Here is a 17,261-nt window from a genome sequence, read left to right as displayed (position 1 = left end):
TCGTAATGCTACCGAGGCAAACCACTGATCGAGATTGCGCCTCGGCCAAGAAGATGGTAAAATAGGTAATTGGAATCGAGGCCAAAGATGTCATCACTGCTACGTGTGGTCGTGGAGCGGAGTACGGCAACACGGTCGCGAGATGATCCCGAGATGACAAGGGTCGAGGATGGCGCGAAGCGAGCGTCGAATGCACCTCAGAGTGCGAGCCCAGTGCCGTCGCCGCTCCAACGGTAGAGACTCAACATTTCCCTTCGGCGTTGTTGCGCCAGTTCGGCATGTTCGTCTATGCCGCGGCCACGCACTTGCTGCAAGGCAGAGCGCATGACTTTCCGGAAATTCCGCTGTGAGATGATTGTTAGCATGACTGGCCGTGTTTGAGAAAAACTCCGCTTGGCTGAAACAGAAAGGAAGGCTGATTGCGTAACGAAAAGAAAAAAAGGCAACAAACTATCCGGGGCGCTTACCTGGTACTCGGTATTCAGAGTCACAATGCATGCCTCGTGTGCACGTACTATAACTTCGCACGCACGAACTATCTTGGGGTTGGCGTCTCCTTGGAGTTTGTCCGCGATGAGAAGTAGCAAGAAGCTTCCCTGGAGCAGGTAGATCCCGAAGAAAAACGGCATGAAGCTCAAATCAGGATCTAGCTCAAGGACCTCGTTCAATGCCTCAGCTGCATGGACCGCATGGCCCGTAGCATCCACAAAACTTTGCGAAGAGATCCAGAGGTCGTTGTCATCCAGAAGCGAAATGGGGTCCCACTTCCCGTTCAGCAAGATATGCAGGGTGTGCATGAGGTGCGTGCCATACGCCTCCACAATCTTGGCGTGCAACAAGTTCTCCTGCGCTCGGGATATAGACGAGTTGACAGATCGTACCGAGGGCGTGCCAGGATGTACTGCTTCCTGCTGGGCCTCCACGTTCGCCTCATGGACTGCACGGTTCCGAAGCTCCTGCAAAGAATGGCCATAGGCTACAAGCTGCTGACTGATCTCTACCACATGATGCTCCCAGTCTGTCTTGGCTCCAAAACGCGGATGATTGCGGGCATGGTATAGGTCGGTAATCTCTCCAAGAATTGTCATCAGAGGAAGGAAAAATCCGAAAATGGAGTGCCCGGTGCACTCGAATGCAGGCCCTCGTCGGCGAAATGTGTGATCTGAAAACGATTGAGCGGAGTCCTCGAAGAATTCCCCAGATTGCCATACGTTATCGTCAAGCGGCTGCAGAAGCCCGGAGCATTCCACGTCCAATAAAGAGAGCGGCCGGTTGTAGCATAGGGCTAGATGGCTACATATGGATCAGCACTTGTCGGTTTGGGGAACTTGACTGTTGTGCCAGGATGTCGACAGCATGGTTCCAGCAATGTTTCTTTGTTGGTGCCACGGGCGACAAAGATCAGAAGGCTTACCGATCGACTGTGAACAAAAGCCACCATATACGTCTACGCTCTTCTCTTTGCTCCTCAGTGCATTCTACGGAAGAGTGTTGACCGTTCGGGTATGTTCCGCCCCTATGTTCGGCACGGATATCTCCCGAAATGTTTTCGTCGTTCGGTTCGGGTGGTGGCGTTACAGGCACTTCTTTACCCAACTTGAGCTCTCTGGCCAGTGACCATGCTGCGTTCCACCAGCGTAGTGACGCAGCCTTGTACTCGCTTGCGGAGATGACAATAGCTAGATGCATGTAGGTCACTACCTCATCAAGGCCGCCGCATGCTCCCGCTATAATACTTTGCGTTAACTCTGGGCAATCTGGGGTTTGAATGATAGAGATTGACTTACGTAGGCCTATATCGGATTCTTGAGTTGGCATTCCGAAACCATCCATGGTCACACCGTCGACCATGTTTCCAGTGGCGAAGTTGGTAGGGCCACTATCCGGGCTGCCTGGTGTCTGATGTACCAAGGGCTTCAACAGACTGATTGTCAGATTGATCAGCTTCTCGGAAAGCTGACTCCGCGCAGACGGTGATGATGATAGATAGGGTGACTCGCTCGTCAAGCAACCGATCCATAATATGCTAGCCAGCAGTGCCGGGCTGCACACCCTTGGGTTGTTCGTCCTCAGAAACGACCGTTTTCGGAACACGTAACCAAGTACGTAAGGAGATACGGGTTGCATGAACGCGGACGAGGAACTCTGGAAGTAAAGCTCGAGTAAGTCGCAGGCCAATGACACTGGCATGATATTTGCCAGGTGTGGAACCAACGGCTGCAAGACTGGGTACCTTAATTGTTGAGAGTGACTCTGGTGTGGTGCGCCCGAGTACATGGTATTAGAGGGAGAGGGCAAAATCCAGCCAGGTGAGCCATTGGCTGGTGACTGGGGCATGTACCCCATATTTGGGGGTTCTTCTGGCATTCCAAAGGCGCCTGGTTGTGGTTGTGTTTGCGCATGCGCACTCTGCGGACTCATCATACTATAAGGGCTTCCCGAGTACTCCATAGCATGCCCGTGGGAGGAAACGGCAGGATGCATTCCTGGCTGCATCACTTGGAGTGGTGGTTGTTGGTAGGCGAGGTTTCGATGGTACTCCATGGATGCGTACTCTGGAATCGAGTGCTGCATGGGCAGTCCTTGTGTCTGAATGCGAGGCGGCTGCATAGGCTGCATGGCTTGCATGCCGTCAGCCATTTGGTGATGCATGTCGCTTTCTGGGATTGTGTCAATGGCGTTCAAGCTCATGGTCCTGTTCGGGTACATGGATGCAGTGTCCATATCAGAACTTGTGGTTGCAATGCTGGCGGACCGTGCCGGTAGCTCGGAATGAGGCCTCTGACCCTCTGGGAGTTTGGGGCTGCTACTTGGGATAGATTCCGCGGTCTTGTCTGAGGGCTGTGGAGTACTGGACTCTTCAGACTTGACCGTACTGCTTCCTGCGGCAGCGGCTGCGGCAGCTTGTTGCTGAGCAATGTCTTTTCGCGATGCCTTGCCGCGCTTCTTGCGCTCACGGATGTATTCGCACGTCAGACCAAATTCTGGTGTTTTGTTAGTGAAACTGTCAGACGTGGTAGTGGCAGGACATGGCCGGCTGTGCTAGGTTCCGACTAAGACGCCTAGCAGACGCCACAGCAGAAAAGGCCGATCACGGTGCCAGAACATCCCCAGACAACTGCGGGGTTCATGCCATGCCCCGGTCCACGATTCGTTGCTACGTACCTATACAATGCGCGCACTAACCCATGGATTAGTCGGCTTAGCTCTAGTAGTACATGTGGGACGCTGGTAGTAGCAGTAGGAACTTACAGACTGTTTCCCATCACACTTTGTTCGCAGTTGATTACACTGGTCGCATGCCCGACTGATCCTACGTCGCACCGGCCCCGACGCAGAGTTGCTGCGTCCTGATCGTTCGTGGAGCATCTCTCGCTGGTGTCGTGGCGCCAGAGGCCCACTGGCGTAGGGTAGTCGATGATGGGGCTTGATGACGGCCTTCCCGTTGGGCAAGACATGCCGGTTGTGGTGGAACTGCAATGCGGCGTATTGCGACGGGTGGGCCATGGACTCGAGTGAGGAATGTCCCATGTGGTCCATGGCAAGATGGTGATGGTGATGTGGATGGTCGACTGCGTTGGGCGAGGGGACATGGCTGAATGCCGGGGGGTACTGATGGAGATTCGTGGAAAGCATAACTGCGTTCTAGCGTCCGTCTCCACCAAACTTCCACCACTCGAGACAAGAGGCTGAGGAGTCAATAGTGGCAAGAAGGGATTGAATATGTCCGTAGGGAAATGGGAGATGGGGTTGGGTGGAGAGAGGTGGAGAGGTATTTGGCAGGGCTAGAGGGTTGCAGCGCTGGGGGGCGGTTGTGCTGTGAAGGACGTCCAAAAGATATGCAGGTCAGTTGTCCAACCGTCTTCTTTTGACTACAGCCAGCGAGCCAGGGTTACGATATTGCAGCCGGCTACCACAGTGACCGCTTGATGCTGAGCCTTAGTGGAGGCAGTGGGGTATAATAGCTTCTGTCCACTGCGTGGCAGCGCAGGAGGGCCATCATACCGAATCGACATGGGCAAACCTGTCGCTCCTCCGGGCCCAGCAGCGTCGTGCGTCAGAGATGTCTCTGGCCACATGCTGCAAACGAGATGGGCAGCAGGGCGGGTTCGTGCGTAGGTGCGTCTGGTGGTCGAATGTGGTCAAGCTGGCTTCCGTTCCTCCATCCCCAGTTTGAGCAATTCACCCCTGCCAGACCTGCCAGACCCTGGTCTTGCAGCACACCAACACCCGAGGGCGAGCACAGTCCACCAAAGCCGCTGGATCGCCGGTGCTGCGGACGTGAACACGGACACATGCCAGAACGCTCGCCGCGGGTTAGACTGGCAATCAAAAAACCATATTGGCTGATCGGTGCCATCCCAACCCTATATGCGGCCGACTTAAGAAGGGTGGTGTACCGATGCCGGCTCAACAAGTACCTCCAAGTACCTGTCCGTACCCAAGAGACCCACCCACCACTATAGCATGGCCCGTTTCCCGTTGCTGAGCGATCAAGGACACCCCAGGATGGTGATTGGCGAACCCAGCCCGCTCAAACTGCGTCCGTTGGCACACGAGCCGCTCGCAACACGGGACCTGGCAGTCTCCGCCACCGCCCCAGCCTGTCTGGGACGCGACCACCACCTCTTCCTTTAGTCGCAGCCCCCAATCGCCCCTCCCTGGCTCGACATGCACCCTCAAGCCCAGCGCTACCCGCCTCGATGCCGGTCATACTGCACCCTGGTGACGAACCCGTCGGCCATGCCAACCTGCGCTGATCGTCTCCATCCATCCCTCTCCCGCCGACCGCCCCCGGAGATGGATGGGCCATGGACCGTCAGCTGGAAATGCTCAAAGACTCCCGCTCGTCTCAGACACATACAAGCCTCTGCTACCAGAGTTTTCACACCACGCTGCAAGGGCCGTCGACCAGGCAGGGCCATTCCCATAACAACCCGCCTATACCTCCCCAGGAACCAAACACACAGAGTGTGTCCCTTCATAACACTAATGCGTTTCCACACTTACTCCGCTAATGCATCTTATGAATCCCGTATACCAGCCTGGACAAATCCGCCCCACCGCTAGAGCCAGACTCAAGTTTGCCAAGCATAAACCTGGAAACCTCCCATGTGCATGTGTTGAACATCATTAGATCTGGATATAACACATAGTGTTAATGGCACCAGCTCAAATAAAAATCTGGGCAACATCAGCTGCTGCACGTATGCCACGTCTGGTCCAACCTGCTGAAAGATGCTCCAAAGCGGGCCGTGTCAGCAGCGTTGCAGGAACAGCCCATCGACTTCACGGTGCAGGATGCTCCGCGCTACTCAGCAGGGCGAGTATGTATCCATTGTTCGGTAACGAGGGGGCCCCACCCCCGAAGAGGCCTTGTCGAGTTTGGCTGCAGTTCCAGACCATGAGACCGTTGGCTGACAGGTTCCAACTGGCGACGTTAGGCGACAATGCTGTAGTATCTGTGGATCGCCTCGCATCCTGCCTGCTGGGCTAGTGCCCCCAGTGTTTACCAAGCACCACAAATTTAAATTGACCTGCATCGGTCGCCACAACGACCCGGATTCGCATTACAATGTCGGACCGTTGTTCAAGCGGCTAGAAGTGTTCGCAGCAATGTCACGTTGAAGCCTTCTATTTTTTTTCAGTCGTCGACACGAATATTGTCTCGAGATCCTGCACGAAGGATTTTCGTCTGATCTGTTCCAAGTGATTTCCATCGTGAGTCACTGTAACGTGATGCCATTGTTTTAACCGCCGAAACAACAAGGCACGAAAATCACGAGCAACGCGACTATCCCCTTTCGCCACGTACGTCGGAAGAATGCAAGCTAACAGTGAGGCCTCCAAGAGTCGTCTTATCAGGTCATGGCCAGTTTTTTATACCAGTCTGGTAATCATATTCGACGACCGTTATTTGAACTTGCGGGAATATGCTCAAGCATGGGACAAATGCGAGCCTGCTCGGCGTTGCCGGTTGCACAGGGTGAAAGCAACGCGTCCCAGCATTTCACACTTCCATCTTTACCGTAATGGGTATGTGTAGCTGCAGTGATGTGCAGACATTCAATACATTCGGTGCTACGATAAGCTATGCAATCAGCTCATGCCCCTGATCTCATCATGACTATGATGACTGTTGATCCGGTCTTCGTTGACAGAAAGCAGGTCAGCCAACTGCAGACAACTACAGTTTACTTGTGCTCAACAGTCGACTGCTTAGCTACCATGCACTTGGTCATGGACTCAACAAAAGTAATACGAAACACCCCATGTCATAGTTTCCATATTCTCTTAATAGTTTGCAACTCTATTATATCAGTATCGCAATTGTTTCACTAATCGTTCAATAACAATCTGTCTTTATTATTCATGCTAAGACGCGATTCAAATGGTCTGACAAATTGTTCCCCGCGAGTACCACTGGAAGACTACCGCAAATATCCTATTGGGCCTGATTCTCTGTCGGCTCTCCAATTTCAACATCCAGGGATTTTGTGCAAAGCAAAGGAGACTTTCTTGGAAAGACCTATACTTAGTCTGTTACCACGTCAGCAATAACATAAGAGTGATAAAACATAATACTCCAGGACATGGTGTCATGTGCGGTGTAACACCAAGTGGAGTGAAACTCTACTCTATTCTGGCCGTAGCTAATCTCGTCCACATGAAAGGTGCAATCAGCGGAAGAGGCCTTCAATAAGGATTCATTTTCACTTCACAGAACGGAGTTAGAAAATTATCACAAATCAAATTGGATGCGGATAAAATGAATGCTTCTATCGGTAATATTTCCTCTTCTAGCTGCAAAAAGCAATCATGGTATCTTCAGATACGGTGGTGACAACAAATAATAGAACTGTGGAGTTGCTAACAACATAGCTCACTTGCATTGCTCCCTGTGTCAATACGTATGCAGTTGATAAAAGCTTAGAGATCGTAGATGTTCTGCGCAACATCTATCCATAACAGGTAACTCGGGCTTCAACGACCGTGGCTTTGTGCTACAACGATTACTCTATGTCAACGCCTAATTGACTCAGCATCACTCTTCACTAATCCATGCATCAAACACATCCGTTCATCATACTTGTCATTTTTAGTCCGATTTATGAAAACTAAACACGAACATCGGTGGTTAGTTGACATAGCTACACATAGTTCTTTTGGCTTGGCTTTCAACCTACTTTCAATTAGTATCACTCAAATCTGACAACTTACCGTGATTCTCAAATACACGCACAATGCATCATGCGTGTATAGATTCACATTAAGTACGACTACGGCAATAGATTTGGAGTAGAATGTTCAAGACAGTAGGGGTAGTCTCGCATCTTAAACACCAAGCTGAACTACCATTGAAATAACAATTGCACCATGCATCTGTTTTGCAAATAATTTGCTAAAAACTCACATCACTGTACTAAAAGACCAACAACGAAACACACAGTGAAAGATTTTAAGATACTCTTTTCGATGTACTTTGCAGTAACAGACTTGAGGCGCTCCTACCACAACAGCGCAGCTACCCAACACCAGGCCTGCTAACCCCCAAAGTCCTAGATCTATACGACCGTGTAGAACAAGGTTCTCTGGATCCTCCACAATGTCTCATACTATTGGCAATAGTTTTGGATATCATTTGGGTTACCATTGCGATCCAGCCACTTTAGCGCACCGACAGATGACAACACGCCGACGCTAAGTAGATCACCGACGGACCGCAAAAGACCACCACAATTCGTATTGCTTACTGCTGTTGCTTGGGCCAAAAAATGTACCAGGTATATCGTGTCTTTGATATTACAATATCCACTTTTGTCCATGATTACTGTTCAAACTTTGGGGGCGGCTTTGTGCGGGGTTCTCTACTAGTTGGGCCTTGGACGGCTTCAACATGTCGCATGCAGAATTTGTTGTGATTTTTGACTACAGGATAACGTAAAGGCATCCGCAACTCGTATATTCTTGTTCAAATTTTACAAAAATAGTCTGCATGTAGTTGGCCCACTGAAAGACGGTGTGGGGATACAAGCAAAGAGCTCTATCTAAACACTTTGGCATCTCAATAGTACGTTACCTAACTATAACACGTTGGTGCACAGCTATGAGAGACTTACTGTTGCTCGTTTACTTACGTCGATGATATTCTGAGATGCTTCTTAGATCGTTGCCTTTGAAAGCTAAAGGCATGCACCGCCAACATATACATATGCCCTAACCGGATGATCGCGCCACAGTTCGACCTTATAAGAACCAGGTGGCTCGAGTGGTGACGAGGTAGACAGAACTCGAACACAACAAGCATAAATTGAGCGTTTATCTTGTGTCTGTGCTGATCGTCGTTCCATTCTGGAATGATTCTCAAGACGACGTAAGCAGTTGCTTACATTGAGGCCGATAGTGTGATCTTCATGGGCGGAGCAAGTCCCTAAACACGAGGACAACTCCAAGATGTGTCGTACCGAGCCGTTCGGCACAGCTATTCCGGCCCATGGGGATGGGTAAAGACCCAAACAAATAGCACCCAAGTTTTCGCAAAGTCATATAAGGCGCATGGCGCAAGCGAGTACAGCTGCACTGTGGAGCAGGGAAGGTAACAGGACAAGGCACTGCGGCTTCCAAAGCCGACTTCAGTTCAGCTTGTTGATTTTCATATATTGCTCGTACAGCCTTTGATGTTGCTGCATAAATCCCGTGGCTAGCCCGTTGATGGACACGTGCTGGACCCGATCATAACAGGTAAAGATATGACTATTGACAAGACTATAGGCCATCCAGCATATAGTCACTACTGACGCTGGCTTTCAGCTTCTAGCGTCATTCCGTTCGTCCTTGAGGGTCACATGGCTCACAAAGGCTTGACAAGCTCGCACAACCACGTGGACATGTACACCCTGTCACTTGTGAAACTTTGCACGCCGAGTAGGCCTCGGTCTTGGGCTTCTCAACAGACAGTAGATATTATGTGGTAAAAGAACCCTCCCGATATGAATGGGCTGGACCAAGGATAGCGGGGTTAAGTGGATATTCTAGAGGTTCTATGCAGAATGCAGGGTGGTGTAGGAACCAGGGGATACTTGGTACTCCCCTGCATGGTGCTCAACAGGCACAGTCAAAAGTCTCTGTCGAACGTGTGCAGAGAATTGCCATGAAAATTGCCTGTAAAGAGAAAGACGGTGTCGGTAAACCTGCCACTGTTCTACGATTGAAGATTCTGCATTCCGTTGCGCGAAGTGAGCCAACGAGGCTGCTTAGGAGGAGTCGCAAATGCAGTACCGATACTATGCTTTTGACATAATACAGTGGTGAAAACGGAACTTTATTGCTACTCAGATATGTGATTGACCCAGCACTCTCTACCACTCACTGAGATGCATTGTCGGCATCTCAATGATATGGCAGGAAAAGGCCCGAACCCATGCCGACGGCAATCTTGCGTCTCAACACAAACTACTGTGGTACATTACTCAAAGGTCACGACCAAGGCAATTCTCTGGTAGATGACCAGGTCGGTGGAGACGGTCAGGGGCATTGAGCCACTGCTGCGGCCCTACTGTGCAGATTGTTACGGCCATGTGGTAGAACGCTTGAGCAATCCGATGAGATGGCCGAGCAAATGCCCGGAAATTTTCCCTCATCATGGTCCCGATAGCGCAAGTGAGTATGTAATCGCGCCGTCGATAACCGTGATAAGAGAGATTATATCGAGTCCGTTTTTCGGCGTGGAGGGGTGAATGTCCCTCCACCAAGATGGAACGTGCACGAGCTAGTCCTAGCGTGTCATACGTCATTTCCGGTTTGGCGGCGGGCAACGCTTCAACTCAAAATTAACTGCTCCCAAGGCGCCGCTGAATCGACACTGCCGTGTCTGCTTATTGTGCATTGCCACTTGAATTTATCCATAGAGGCCTCGTACCAAAACAAGCACCGCCACCATGTCGCTCGAGAAGATCACGACCATCTCTCCCATCACCAACAAGCCAATCGTCACACGCAATGGCCTCTCAGATGCTGATTTGCAGTCTCTCCCTGAGACGGCTGCAACGGCATTTGAATCCTATCGACGCACGTCACTCTCTGAGAGGCAAGCGATTGTTAAGAAGGCATTGAAGCTGCTAAATGAACGCCAAGATGTTTTGGGTAAAGAGATCACAGAACAGATGGGTCGCCCCATTGCCTATACTGCCAAGGAGGTCAGCACGGCGGTTATGCGCGGCGAGTACCTGCTCAAAATTAGCGATGATACGCTCAAGGACACGGACGGCGAACCAGAGAAGGGGTTCAAGCGCTACATCAAGAAAGTCCCTCTTGGTCCCGTGTTGATTCTATTTCCGTGGAATGTGGGTGGTGATCAAGGGTTACATCAAGTCTTGCACTTGCTAACCATATTTGCAGTACCCATATCTGACTCTCATCAACTCGCTAGTGCCTGCTCTGCTTGCAGGAAATTCCGTCATTTTGAAGCCATCGCCACAGACGCCAACGAGTGCCGAGCAGATTCAACAGATTTTCAAGGAAGCTGGCCTTCCTGATGGTGTGCTTCAAATCTTCCACTGTGGATCCGTCACTCAGATTGAGTCGATTGCACGATCGCCAAAGATTCAGCTTGTTTGCTTCACCGGATCAGTAGCCAATGGTCTCGCCATTCAACAAGCTGCAAATGACAGGGTTCCACTCCGGATAGGACTTGAGCTAGGAGGGAAGGATCCCGCTTATGTTCGTTCTGATGTCGATGTCAAATGGGCTGCAGAGGAGCTCGTAGATGGTGCAGTCTTCAACTCAGGCCAGAGTTGCTGCAGTGTTGAGAGAATCTACGTGGACGAGAAAATCCATGATGAGTTCGTATCAGCACTTCAAGAGGTGCTCAAGGGGTACAAGCTCGGCGATCCATTTGACAAGAGCACGCATGTTGGTCCCGTGGTCTCCAAGAGATCTGCAGAGACTATCCGTGAGCACGTCAAAGACGCTCTGGAAAAGGGAGCCAAGGATGCTACCCCGGAAAATGCGACATTCCAGAACCCGCCTGCAGACGGAAACTACGTCGCTCCGACCCTGCTGACAAACGTCAACCATGAGATGATAGTGATGACTGAGGAAACGTTTGGCCCTGTTATTCCGGTCATGAAGGTCAAGAATGACGCAGAAGCAATCAAGCTCATGAATGACAGCCAATTTGGACTTACAGCTAGCATTTGGACTAAGGATGTTAACAAAGGCCATGAACTCGCCGATGATGTTGAAGCTGGTACCGTCTTTGTCAATCGATGCGATTACCCCGCACCGGTATGTAGCTCTATCGCCACAGTCATGGCATTGCATACTGACAATTTTAGGACCTGGCATGGGTTGGCTGGAAAAACTCTGGCCGAGGTCAGACTCTCAGCAGGTTCGGCTTCGACCAATTCGTTAAGCTCAAGAGCTACCATGTCAAAGATTACCCAAAATAGATGCAGCATCCGAGGCACGTTGCAGGCCTGTTGTCTGTCAAGAGTGCTCGCCGCTGGGGTGGCATTTAGGCCTGCCATAGGTATGGTTGAATGCAATCAGTCTTGCAAAGAAACCGCTAGACACTATTCACGACTTTGGATCAATGTGACGATGATTTCAAGTGAATTGACAGCCAACAAAATTTTGATATTGTGGTTGCAGGAGTACAGGTACAAATACTCTGGCTGGAACCTTGTAGCAATGTGTTCTTGCGTACAACCACGCAACTACGCATCTTGAAACACCAATACTTTGTTGAGAATCTTATGTGTCTACTAGCGCCTTAACAGGTGCTCTCTCATCTCCACATTCTGCTGGCACCAACTGATAATCTCAGATCGATACGGGAAGAATAAACAAAGGAATCAATCTCAAACACGACTAAAGTTTGTGATCCGCAAGGGTCGTGACTCGGGCAGCCAAGTTTAGTGAAAAGCTTGTCACACCATGATAACTTCAAGCGAACCCTGGTTTCTGTATTCATTTTCTTCACTTTTTTTAGTTCTTTGGTTGTACTTTGCAGATCAATTTTTTCCGGTGCCCGTGATTTTACGAGCACATCACCGATCATACTCAAGCCATCTCTTTCGCTCTTTCTTTAACGTCTTTGTCGCGCGCCTAGCCTCCCGGCACAGCGCAATTCCCTTTGTACCGAGGCCTATGTTTCAGCGTCTGTGCTCCCCCATACCTGGCTCTGGCTTTGGAAATCCCAACTTGGCGTGTTTGTTGGCAGATACCGACCATCCATCTATCCATTATTACTGATCCAGATCTGTAATTTGTTGCTTCTTCTCCAGTAACCAGGCGCATACGCTGCAACCTGTTTTTTCCCACCCCACACCTACAGCAATGGCATCCATGTCTATGGCTACTGTGATGCAACATGTGTTTCCCTGTTTTGCTCCACGGACGAAGAGGGCTACTATGGTCATTGTATGTTTATCACTTCCCTCATGCTAATCTTTATTCTACTAGTCACATGCACGGAGTACCATTACATTTTCTAACATGTAAATTTATAGGGCGCACCGACAGATGTACGACATTTAGACATCTCAGAATGCATACCCGGTCTTACAGAGGCGCAATGTGAACAAATTCGGAGCAAAACCAGGAGCAACGCCACAAGTTTACTCGACTTCGCACCTGACGTGCTACCGTACCCACCCAGTCTTGCTACTCGCGATATATCGACGCGTGGATCCGGATCAGAATGTGAGGATTCCTGGGGAAAATCAAAGTCTTGTTTGTCGTTGAACGACTCATTGGTGAATGATGCGGCGAAAAAGTCGCCTGGTGATGTTGCGCCACCGCCACGAGTGGCGCGTAAGAGGAGTAGTATGATGGAGCTAAAGATGGAAGATATGGTGGAGACTGAGAAGCAGTCTCGTGGGTGACGTTGGTGATCAGGATGCGATCATATCCTCGACACTACCTGGCGAACAAAAGAATGAGAAATGAGGAGTGTAAGGGGCTTTGTAAGACCAGATTCGTGCTTTACAGGAGAGAGCGAATAAGTTGTTTAAAAAAACACAGTAATCGCCGGACGAGATCAAAAAGCGAGAAAAAAGTAAGGATATGCACAGATTGCAAAAGCGTTTCATTCATAGGTCTATTCTGGAATACAGCACCTAATGTATTTTGTATTTTTTTATATCAAATTCAGGAATTTACATATTCAAGATAGATTCATCTCATAGGCTCCAGAATGATATTATCAAGTAACCGGACAGGAACTTGATGACCCTCGGCGTCCAGCCGGCCCAAATCCTCTTTGTCTGGCTGCGGTTCCTCAACCGGCAGCATTTTGACTACACCACTTAGAATGGCACCCTTGCTGTCGTCAATCTGCTCGATTTCTTCCATGGTGTCTGGGTCTGCAAGGCTAATGTAGTCGACTTCAAACTTTACGCGCTGGCTGGGCTCTAGCTGCTCTTGCTCAAGGAGAGTCATGTTTGTGTGGTCGAATGCAGGCCACAACACATCGTTCCGCAGGCGCATCCCATTCTTGTACTTGATTTCTGCCTTGCGGAGTGCTTGGTTGAGAACAATAGCCACGTTGCGGCGGCGTGTACCCAGGTAAACATTGCGAGACGAAAGAGCAAGGCCATCGGACTCCCTTGACGTAGGAATTATGCGCAGATCCATGTCAAGGTGAAAGTCGGTGATCATTCGTTTGATGACGCGAGTTTGTTGAACATCCTTTTGCCCAAAGTAAACGCGGTCCGGGGCGCAAATGTTGAAGAGCTTCATACACACGGTCGCTACGCCGCGAAAGAAGACGGGTCTTGATGCGCCCTCGAGAATTTGACCAAGCGGACGCATCTCGATAAACGTTCCTACGCCGGGGATGCTACTGTCAGGCGGGAGGGTAGGATATATAGTTTTGGTGTCTGGCGCGAAGACAGCCGTGACTCGTCCTTGGCCTGAGCTTGCCAGCTGTTGGTTCAGCTGTTCTATTATGCGCAGGTCTGACTCCCATGTCTTTGGATACGAGTCGAGATCCTCGTTCAGGCCGAATTGGGTGGGGTTCACGTAAATTGTGACAAAGACATCGGTGTTCTCAGCTGCGGCATGGCGCATGAGCGAGAGGTGACCCTCATGCAAAGCGCCCATGGTGGGTACTAGACCGACAGTACGCTGATTGAGGCGCAAGTCCCTTCGGTAGTCGCGCAAGGGAGCAACATGGCGGAAGATTTGGGGTTGGGGGTTCGAGGATGAGGTATTGCACAGACTCGGGGATCCGGAGAAGAAGCGGATGCTGTTATTTGTCCTCGAAGCTTGCAATGGACGCGGAAACTTGGCCAGTAGACACGAGCGTGCTGTCGGTACTGATCTTGGTCAGCTCAATGGCTCAGTGTCAGTGTATAAGGTTGTATTCACCAGATGTTAACCGGAGTAGTGACATTGCGGGGAGTTGCGGAGGTGTCGCTCGGAATGGGACTGTAGTTAGTTCTCGAGTCGCGCAACGACCAAGCGGACGATGGAACTTCTCCCTCGCAACGTGGAGGTTGATGAAGCATGGTGGGATCGCGAAAAGGCAGCCATGCCTTGCAAGAATTGAGAATGGAAAAGACGTCTAGTTTCTGCGCTGAAGGTAGCATCATGGGTGCACACATACGGCCGCATCGGGTTTAGTGCCCCACTAAAAAGATGGAAGTCGAGATTTCGCATGCTGTCGCAGTCGACGACTGACGCCCCGCTACTTTCACAACCGGCGACGGCGATACAGCGCAGACATGGGCGACGATGGCATGCTCCTCAACTTCTCCATCCCGGAAAGCGGCATCATCGCAAAGCCAACCTTCAAGGGCGGTAACTGGAAGAGTCGGCTCACAGCGAAGAAGGCGGCGCAGAACTGGCACACCAAGGCGACAGCACGATTGAACGGCGAAACAGTACCCAAGAAGAAGGTCGACCATGCCACCAATGTGAACCGCACAGAGCTGGGTCCGCGCACACCAAAGCCCGTCGACGATACCGACCTGCTCGACCATGGCGACAGACACCCAAAGCGAGCGCGTGTGAGCGGAGAATTCAAACCGAAGGCGGCTGAAAAGACTGCAGACCCCAACTTCAGGCCGCAGTCGAACCCGAATGCGACAAAACGTCCTGGCGAGCAGCAGAGTGCACCAAAGGGCGGCAAGCAGGTCATTTCCTCGCTATTTACCTACAATCCCACTTCCACCACTAAGCCGGAAGCGGCCCAACCACGCGAAGACGATGCACCCGTCGAACCCTCGAATGCGCCCCTCAGCAGCGAACTCCACACGTTCACTTCACTCGGCATGTCCACAACACTTGCCAGCCATTTGCTCAACAAGATGGACCTGAAGGCGCCCACGGCCATTCAAAAAGCCGCGATAACACAATTGGTCAAAGACGACTCAGATGCTTTCATACAGGCCGAAACTGGTTCCGGAAAGACGCTGGCCTATCTTCTGCCTATTGTGCAGAGACTAATGGACTTGTCGGCGAATATGAAGAAACGGAAAGTCGACGAAAACGTGCAAAGAAATTCAGGCCTGTTTGCTATCATCCTGGCGCCAACGCGAGAACTGAGCAAGCAGATTGCCATGGTGCTGGAGAAGATACTAGGGTGCGCGCATTGGCTAGTAGCCACGACGGTCATTGGCGGTGAGAAAAAGAAGTCGGAGAAGGCTCGTTTGCGAAAAGGTATCAACATCTTGGTTGCAACACCAGGTCGACTGGTAGATCATCTGGAGCACACAGAAGCGCTGGACGTGAGCAACGTCAGATGGCTAGTTCTGGATGAAGGAGATCGCCTGATGGAACTTGGTTTCGAGCAAGAGATTCAGAAGATTGTTGGTGCTTTGAACCTACGAATGCGCGCAAGGAAAGACGAAAAATCACGGATACCAGGACTCCCTGAGAAACGCACCACAGTACTCTGTTCCGCAACCATGAAGATGGATGTTGAGAGGCTGGGTCAAATAAGTTTGAAGGACGCCGTTCATCTTCGAGCCGATCCGTCAGAGAAGGGACCGGAAACAAGTGATACAAGCAAGGATACCACTTTCTCCGCACCCGCACAGTTGAAACAATCGTATGCTGTTGTGGCGCCCAAACTACGACTGGTATCTCTAATTGCCTATCTGAAGCGCGCGTTTGCGCGAAAGGGTTCCGTTATGAAGGCAATTGTCTTCATATCTTGTGCCGACTCTGTCGACTTTCATTTTGACATGCTTACTAGCGATCTCGAAGGAAAAGAAGAACAAAAAGAGGAAGATAAAGAAGACTCGACCGAGGATGAGGCTACGAAAGATGACAAAAAATCTGGCAAAAAGACCAAAGCGATACAATCAGATCCTACAAAACTGGAAGTAACGAGTGCAGTAGCGCCTATTTTATCAGCAAAGACACATTCGGTAACAGCATACCGTCTCCATGGTTCCCTCCAACAATCCCTCCGAACATCGACACTCGCGCAGTTTGCAAAGAACAAGGAACCTTCTGTACTCATCGCTACTGACGTCGCCTCGCGTGGTCTTGATTTACCAAACGTCGATTTAGTCATCGAATTCGACCCGGCTTTTGCCCGAGAAGACCATTTGCACAGAATCGGTCGTACAGCGCGTGCCGGTCGCGATGGACGCGCATGCATCTTCCTCATGCCCGGCTCCGAAGAAGGCTATGTCGATATCCTCAAATCTGACCGCAAGGAGACCGAGGCGGGTATCCATATTGCACGTCAAGACGCAGACGACATTCTTAACCGCGGCCTCGTCACTAGCGGCGTTATGGAAAAGAATGCTTACATGGACAAAGCAACAGATCTCCAGCTTGCCATTGAACGCTGGGCTCTGGCTTCTCCTGCCCGCCTCGAAGCTGCCCGTCGCGCGTTCCAAAGTCACATCCGTGCCTATGCCACGCACGTTGCTGACGAACGCAAGTATTTCGACATCAAAGCTCTGCACCTGGGCCACTTGGCCAAGGCTTTTGCCCTTCGTGAGCGACCCAGCGGTATGAAGGTTCCAGGTCAACGAACTGGTGCTGGTCGTAACGATAAGACACCTGTCAAGGTCCGTGGTGGACCAAGGGTAGATGGAGCAAGTCGTAAAGCCGCCACAGAGTCGGGCGTGTCGACGAGGAAGAAGGTCGATCTGGATCTGCCAGAGGGTCAGGATACGGATGAGGCGGCGAAGATGAGGAAGGCAGTTAGGGCAAGGGAAAAGTTTATGCGTCATGCTGGTTTAGCAAGCGAGTTCAACTTGGGCTGAAGAGAATCAAAAACTCGGGCCTGATAGATT

The 17,261-nt window shown here is 50.8% G+C and overlaps 8 protein-coding genes across 8 annotated transcripts; 5 read left to right on the top strand and 3 right to left on the bottom strand.

Moving 5' to 3' along the window:
* Nucleotides 1–197: 197 nt before the first annotated feature.
* Nucleotides 198–3,636, bottom strand: COCCADRAFT_90908 (uncharacterized protein; the record flags this gene model as incomplete). Its single annotated transcript, XM_007712138.1, has 6 exons — nucleotides 198–344; nucleotides 468–1,293; nucleotides 1,415–1,727; nucleotides 1,788–2,984; nucleotides 3,166–3,181; nucleotides 3,253–3,636. The coding sequence occupies 6 exons, from the start codon at nucleotides 3,634–3,636 to the stop codon at nucleotides 198–200; spliced, it is 2,883 nt and encodes a 960-aa protein (XP_007710328.1).
* A 455-nt stretch (nucleotides 3,637–4,091) lies between these two features.
* Nucleotides 4,092–4,466, top strand: COCCADRAFT_35092 (uncharacterized protein; the record flags this gene model as incomplete). Its single annotated transcript, XM_007712127.1, has 1 exon — nucleotides 4,092–4,466. The coding sequence occupies one exon, from the start codon at nucleotides 4,092–4,094 to the stop codon at nucleotides 4,464–4,466; it is 375 nt and encodes a 124-aa protein (XP_007710317.1).
* Nucleotides 4,467–6,123: 1,657 nt separating this feature from the next.
* Nucleotides 6,124–6,342, top strand: COCCADRAFT_91073 (uncharacterized protein; the record flags this gene model as incomplete). The annotated part of the gene is made up of 1 exon (XM_007712137.1): nucleotides 6,124–6,342. One exon carries the CDS (start codon nucleotides 6,124–6,126, stop codon nucleotides 6,340–6,342), a length of 219 nt encoding a protein of 72 aa, XP_007710327.1.
* Nucleotides 6,343–9,525: 3,183 nt separating this feature from the next.
* COCCADRAFT_90977 (uncharacterized protein) lies at nucleotides 9,526–9,696 on the bottom strand (the record flags this gene model as incomplete). Its single annotated transcript, XM_007712136.1, has 1 exon — nucleotides 9,526–9,696. A coding segment is annotated over one exon (171 nt), but the record flags the coding sequence as incomplete, so codon positions are not given.
* Nucleotides 9,697–9,938: 242 nt separating this feature from the next.
* COCCADRAFT_91037 (uncharacterized protein) lies at nucleotides 9,939–11,450 on the top strand (the record flags this gene model as incomplete). The annotated part of the gene is made up of 3 exons (XM_007712135.1): nucleotides 9,939–10,343; nucleotides 10,399–11,286; nucleotides 11,337–11,450. 3 exons carry the CDS (start codon nucleotides 9,939–9,941, stop codon nucleotides 11,448–11,450), a joined length of 1,407 nt encoding a protein of 468 aa, XP_007710325.1.
* Nucleotides 11,451–12,339: 889 nt separating this feature from the next.
* Nucleotides 12,340–12,887, top strand: COCCADRAFT_35090 (uncharacterized protein; the record flags this gene model as incomplete). The annotated part of the gene is made up of 2 exons (XM_007712126.1): nucleotides 12,340–12,423; nucleotides 12,513–12,887. 2 exons carry the CDS (start codon nucleotides 12,340–12,342, stop codon nucleotides 12,885–12,887), a joined length of 459 nt encoding a protein of 152 aa, XP_007710316.1.
* Nucleotides 12,888–13,179: 292 nt separating this feature from the next.
* COCCADRAFT_24651 (uncharacterized protein) lies at nucleotides 13,180–14,398 on the bottom strand (the record flags this gene model as incomplete). Its single annotated transcript, XM_007712111.1, has 2 exons — nucleotides 13,180–14,321; nucleotides 14,374–14,398. The coding sequence occupies 2 exons, from the start codon at nucleotides 14,396–14,398 to the stop codon at nucleotides 13,180–13,182; spliced, it is 1,167 nt and encodes a 388-aa protein (XP_007710301.1).
* Nucleotides 14,399–14,729: 331 nt separating this feature from the next.
* On the top strand, nucleotides 14,730–17,231 carry COCCADRAFT_24650 (uncharacterized protein; the record flags this gene model as incomplete). The annotated part of the gene is made up of 1 exon (XM_007712110.1): nucleotides 14,730–17,231. One exon carries the CDS (start codon nucleotides 14,730–14,732, stop codon nucleotides 17,229–17,231), a length of 2,502 nt encoding a protein of 833 aa, XP_007710300.1.
* Between the last annotated feature and the right edge of the window lie 30 nt (nucleotides 17,232–17,261).

Source organism: Bipolaris zeicola (genome assembly GCF_000523435.1).
Source record: "Bipolaris zeicola 26-R-13 unplaced genomic scaffold scaffold_39, whole genome shotgun sequence".
Classification (NCBI taxonomy): domain Eukaryota; kingdom Fungi; phylum Ascomycota; class Dothideomycetes; order Pleosporales; family Pleosporaceae; genus Bipolaris; species Bipolaris zeicola.
Note: the sequence above shows the minus strand (reverse complement) of the source record. Positions and strands in the feature narration are given on the sequence as shown.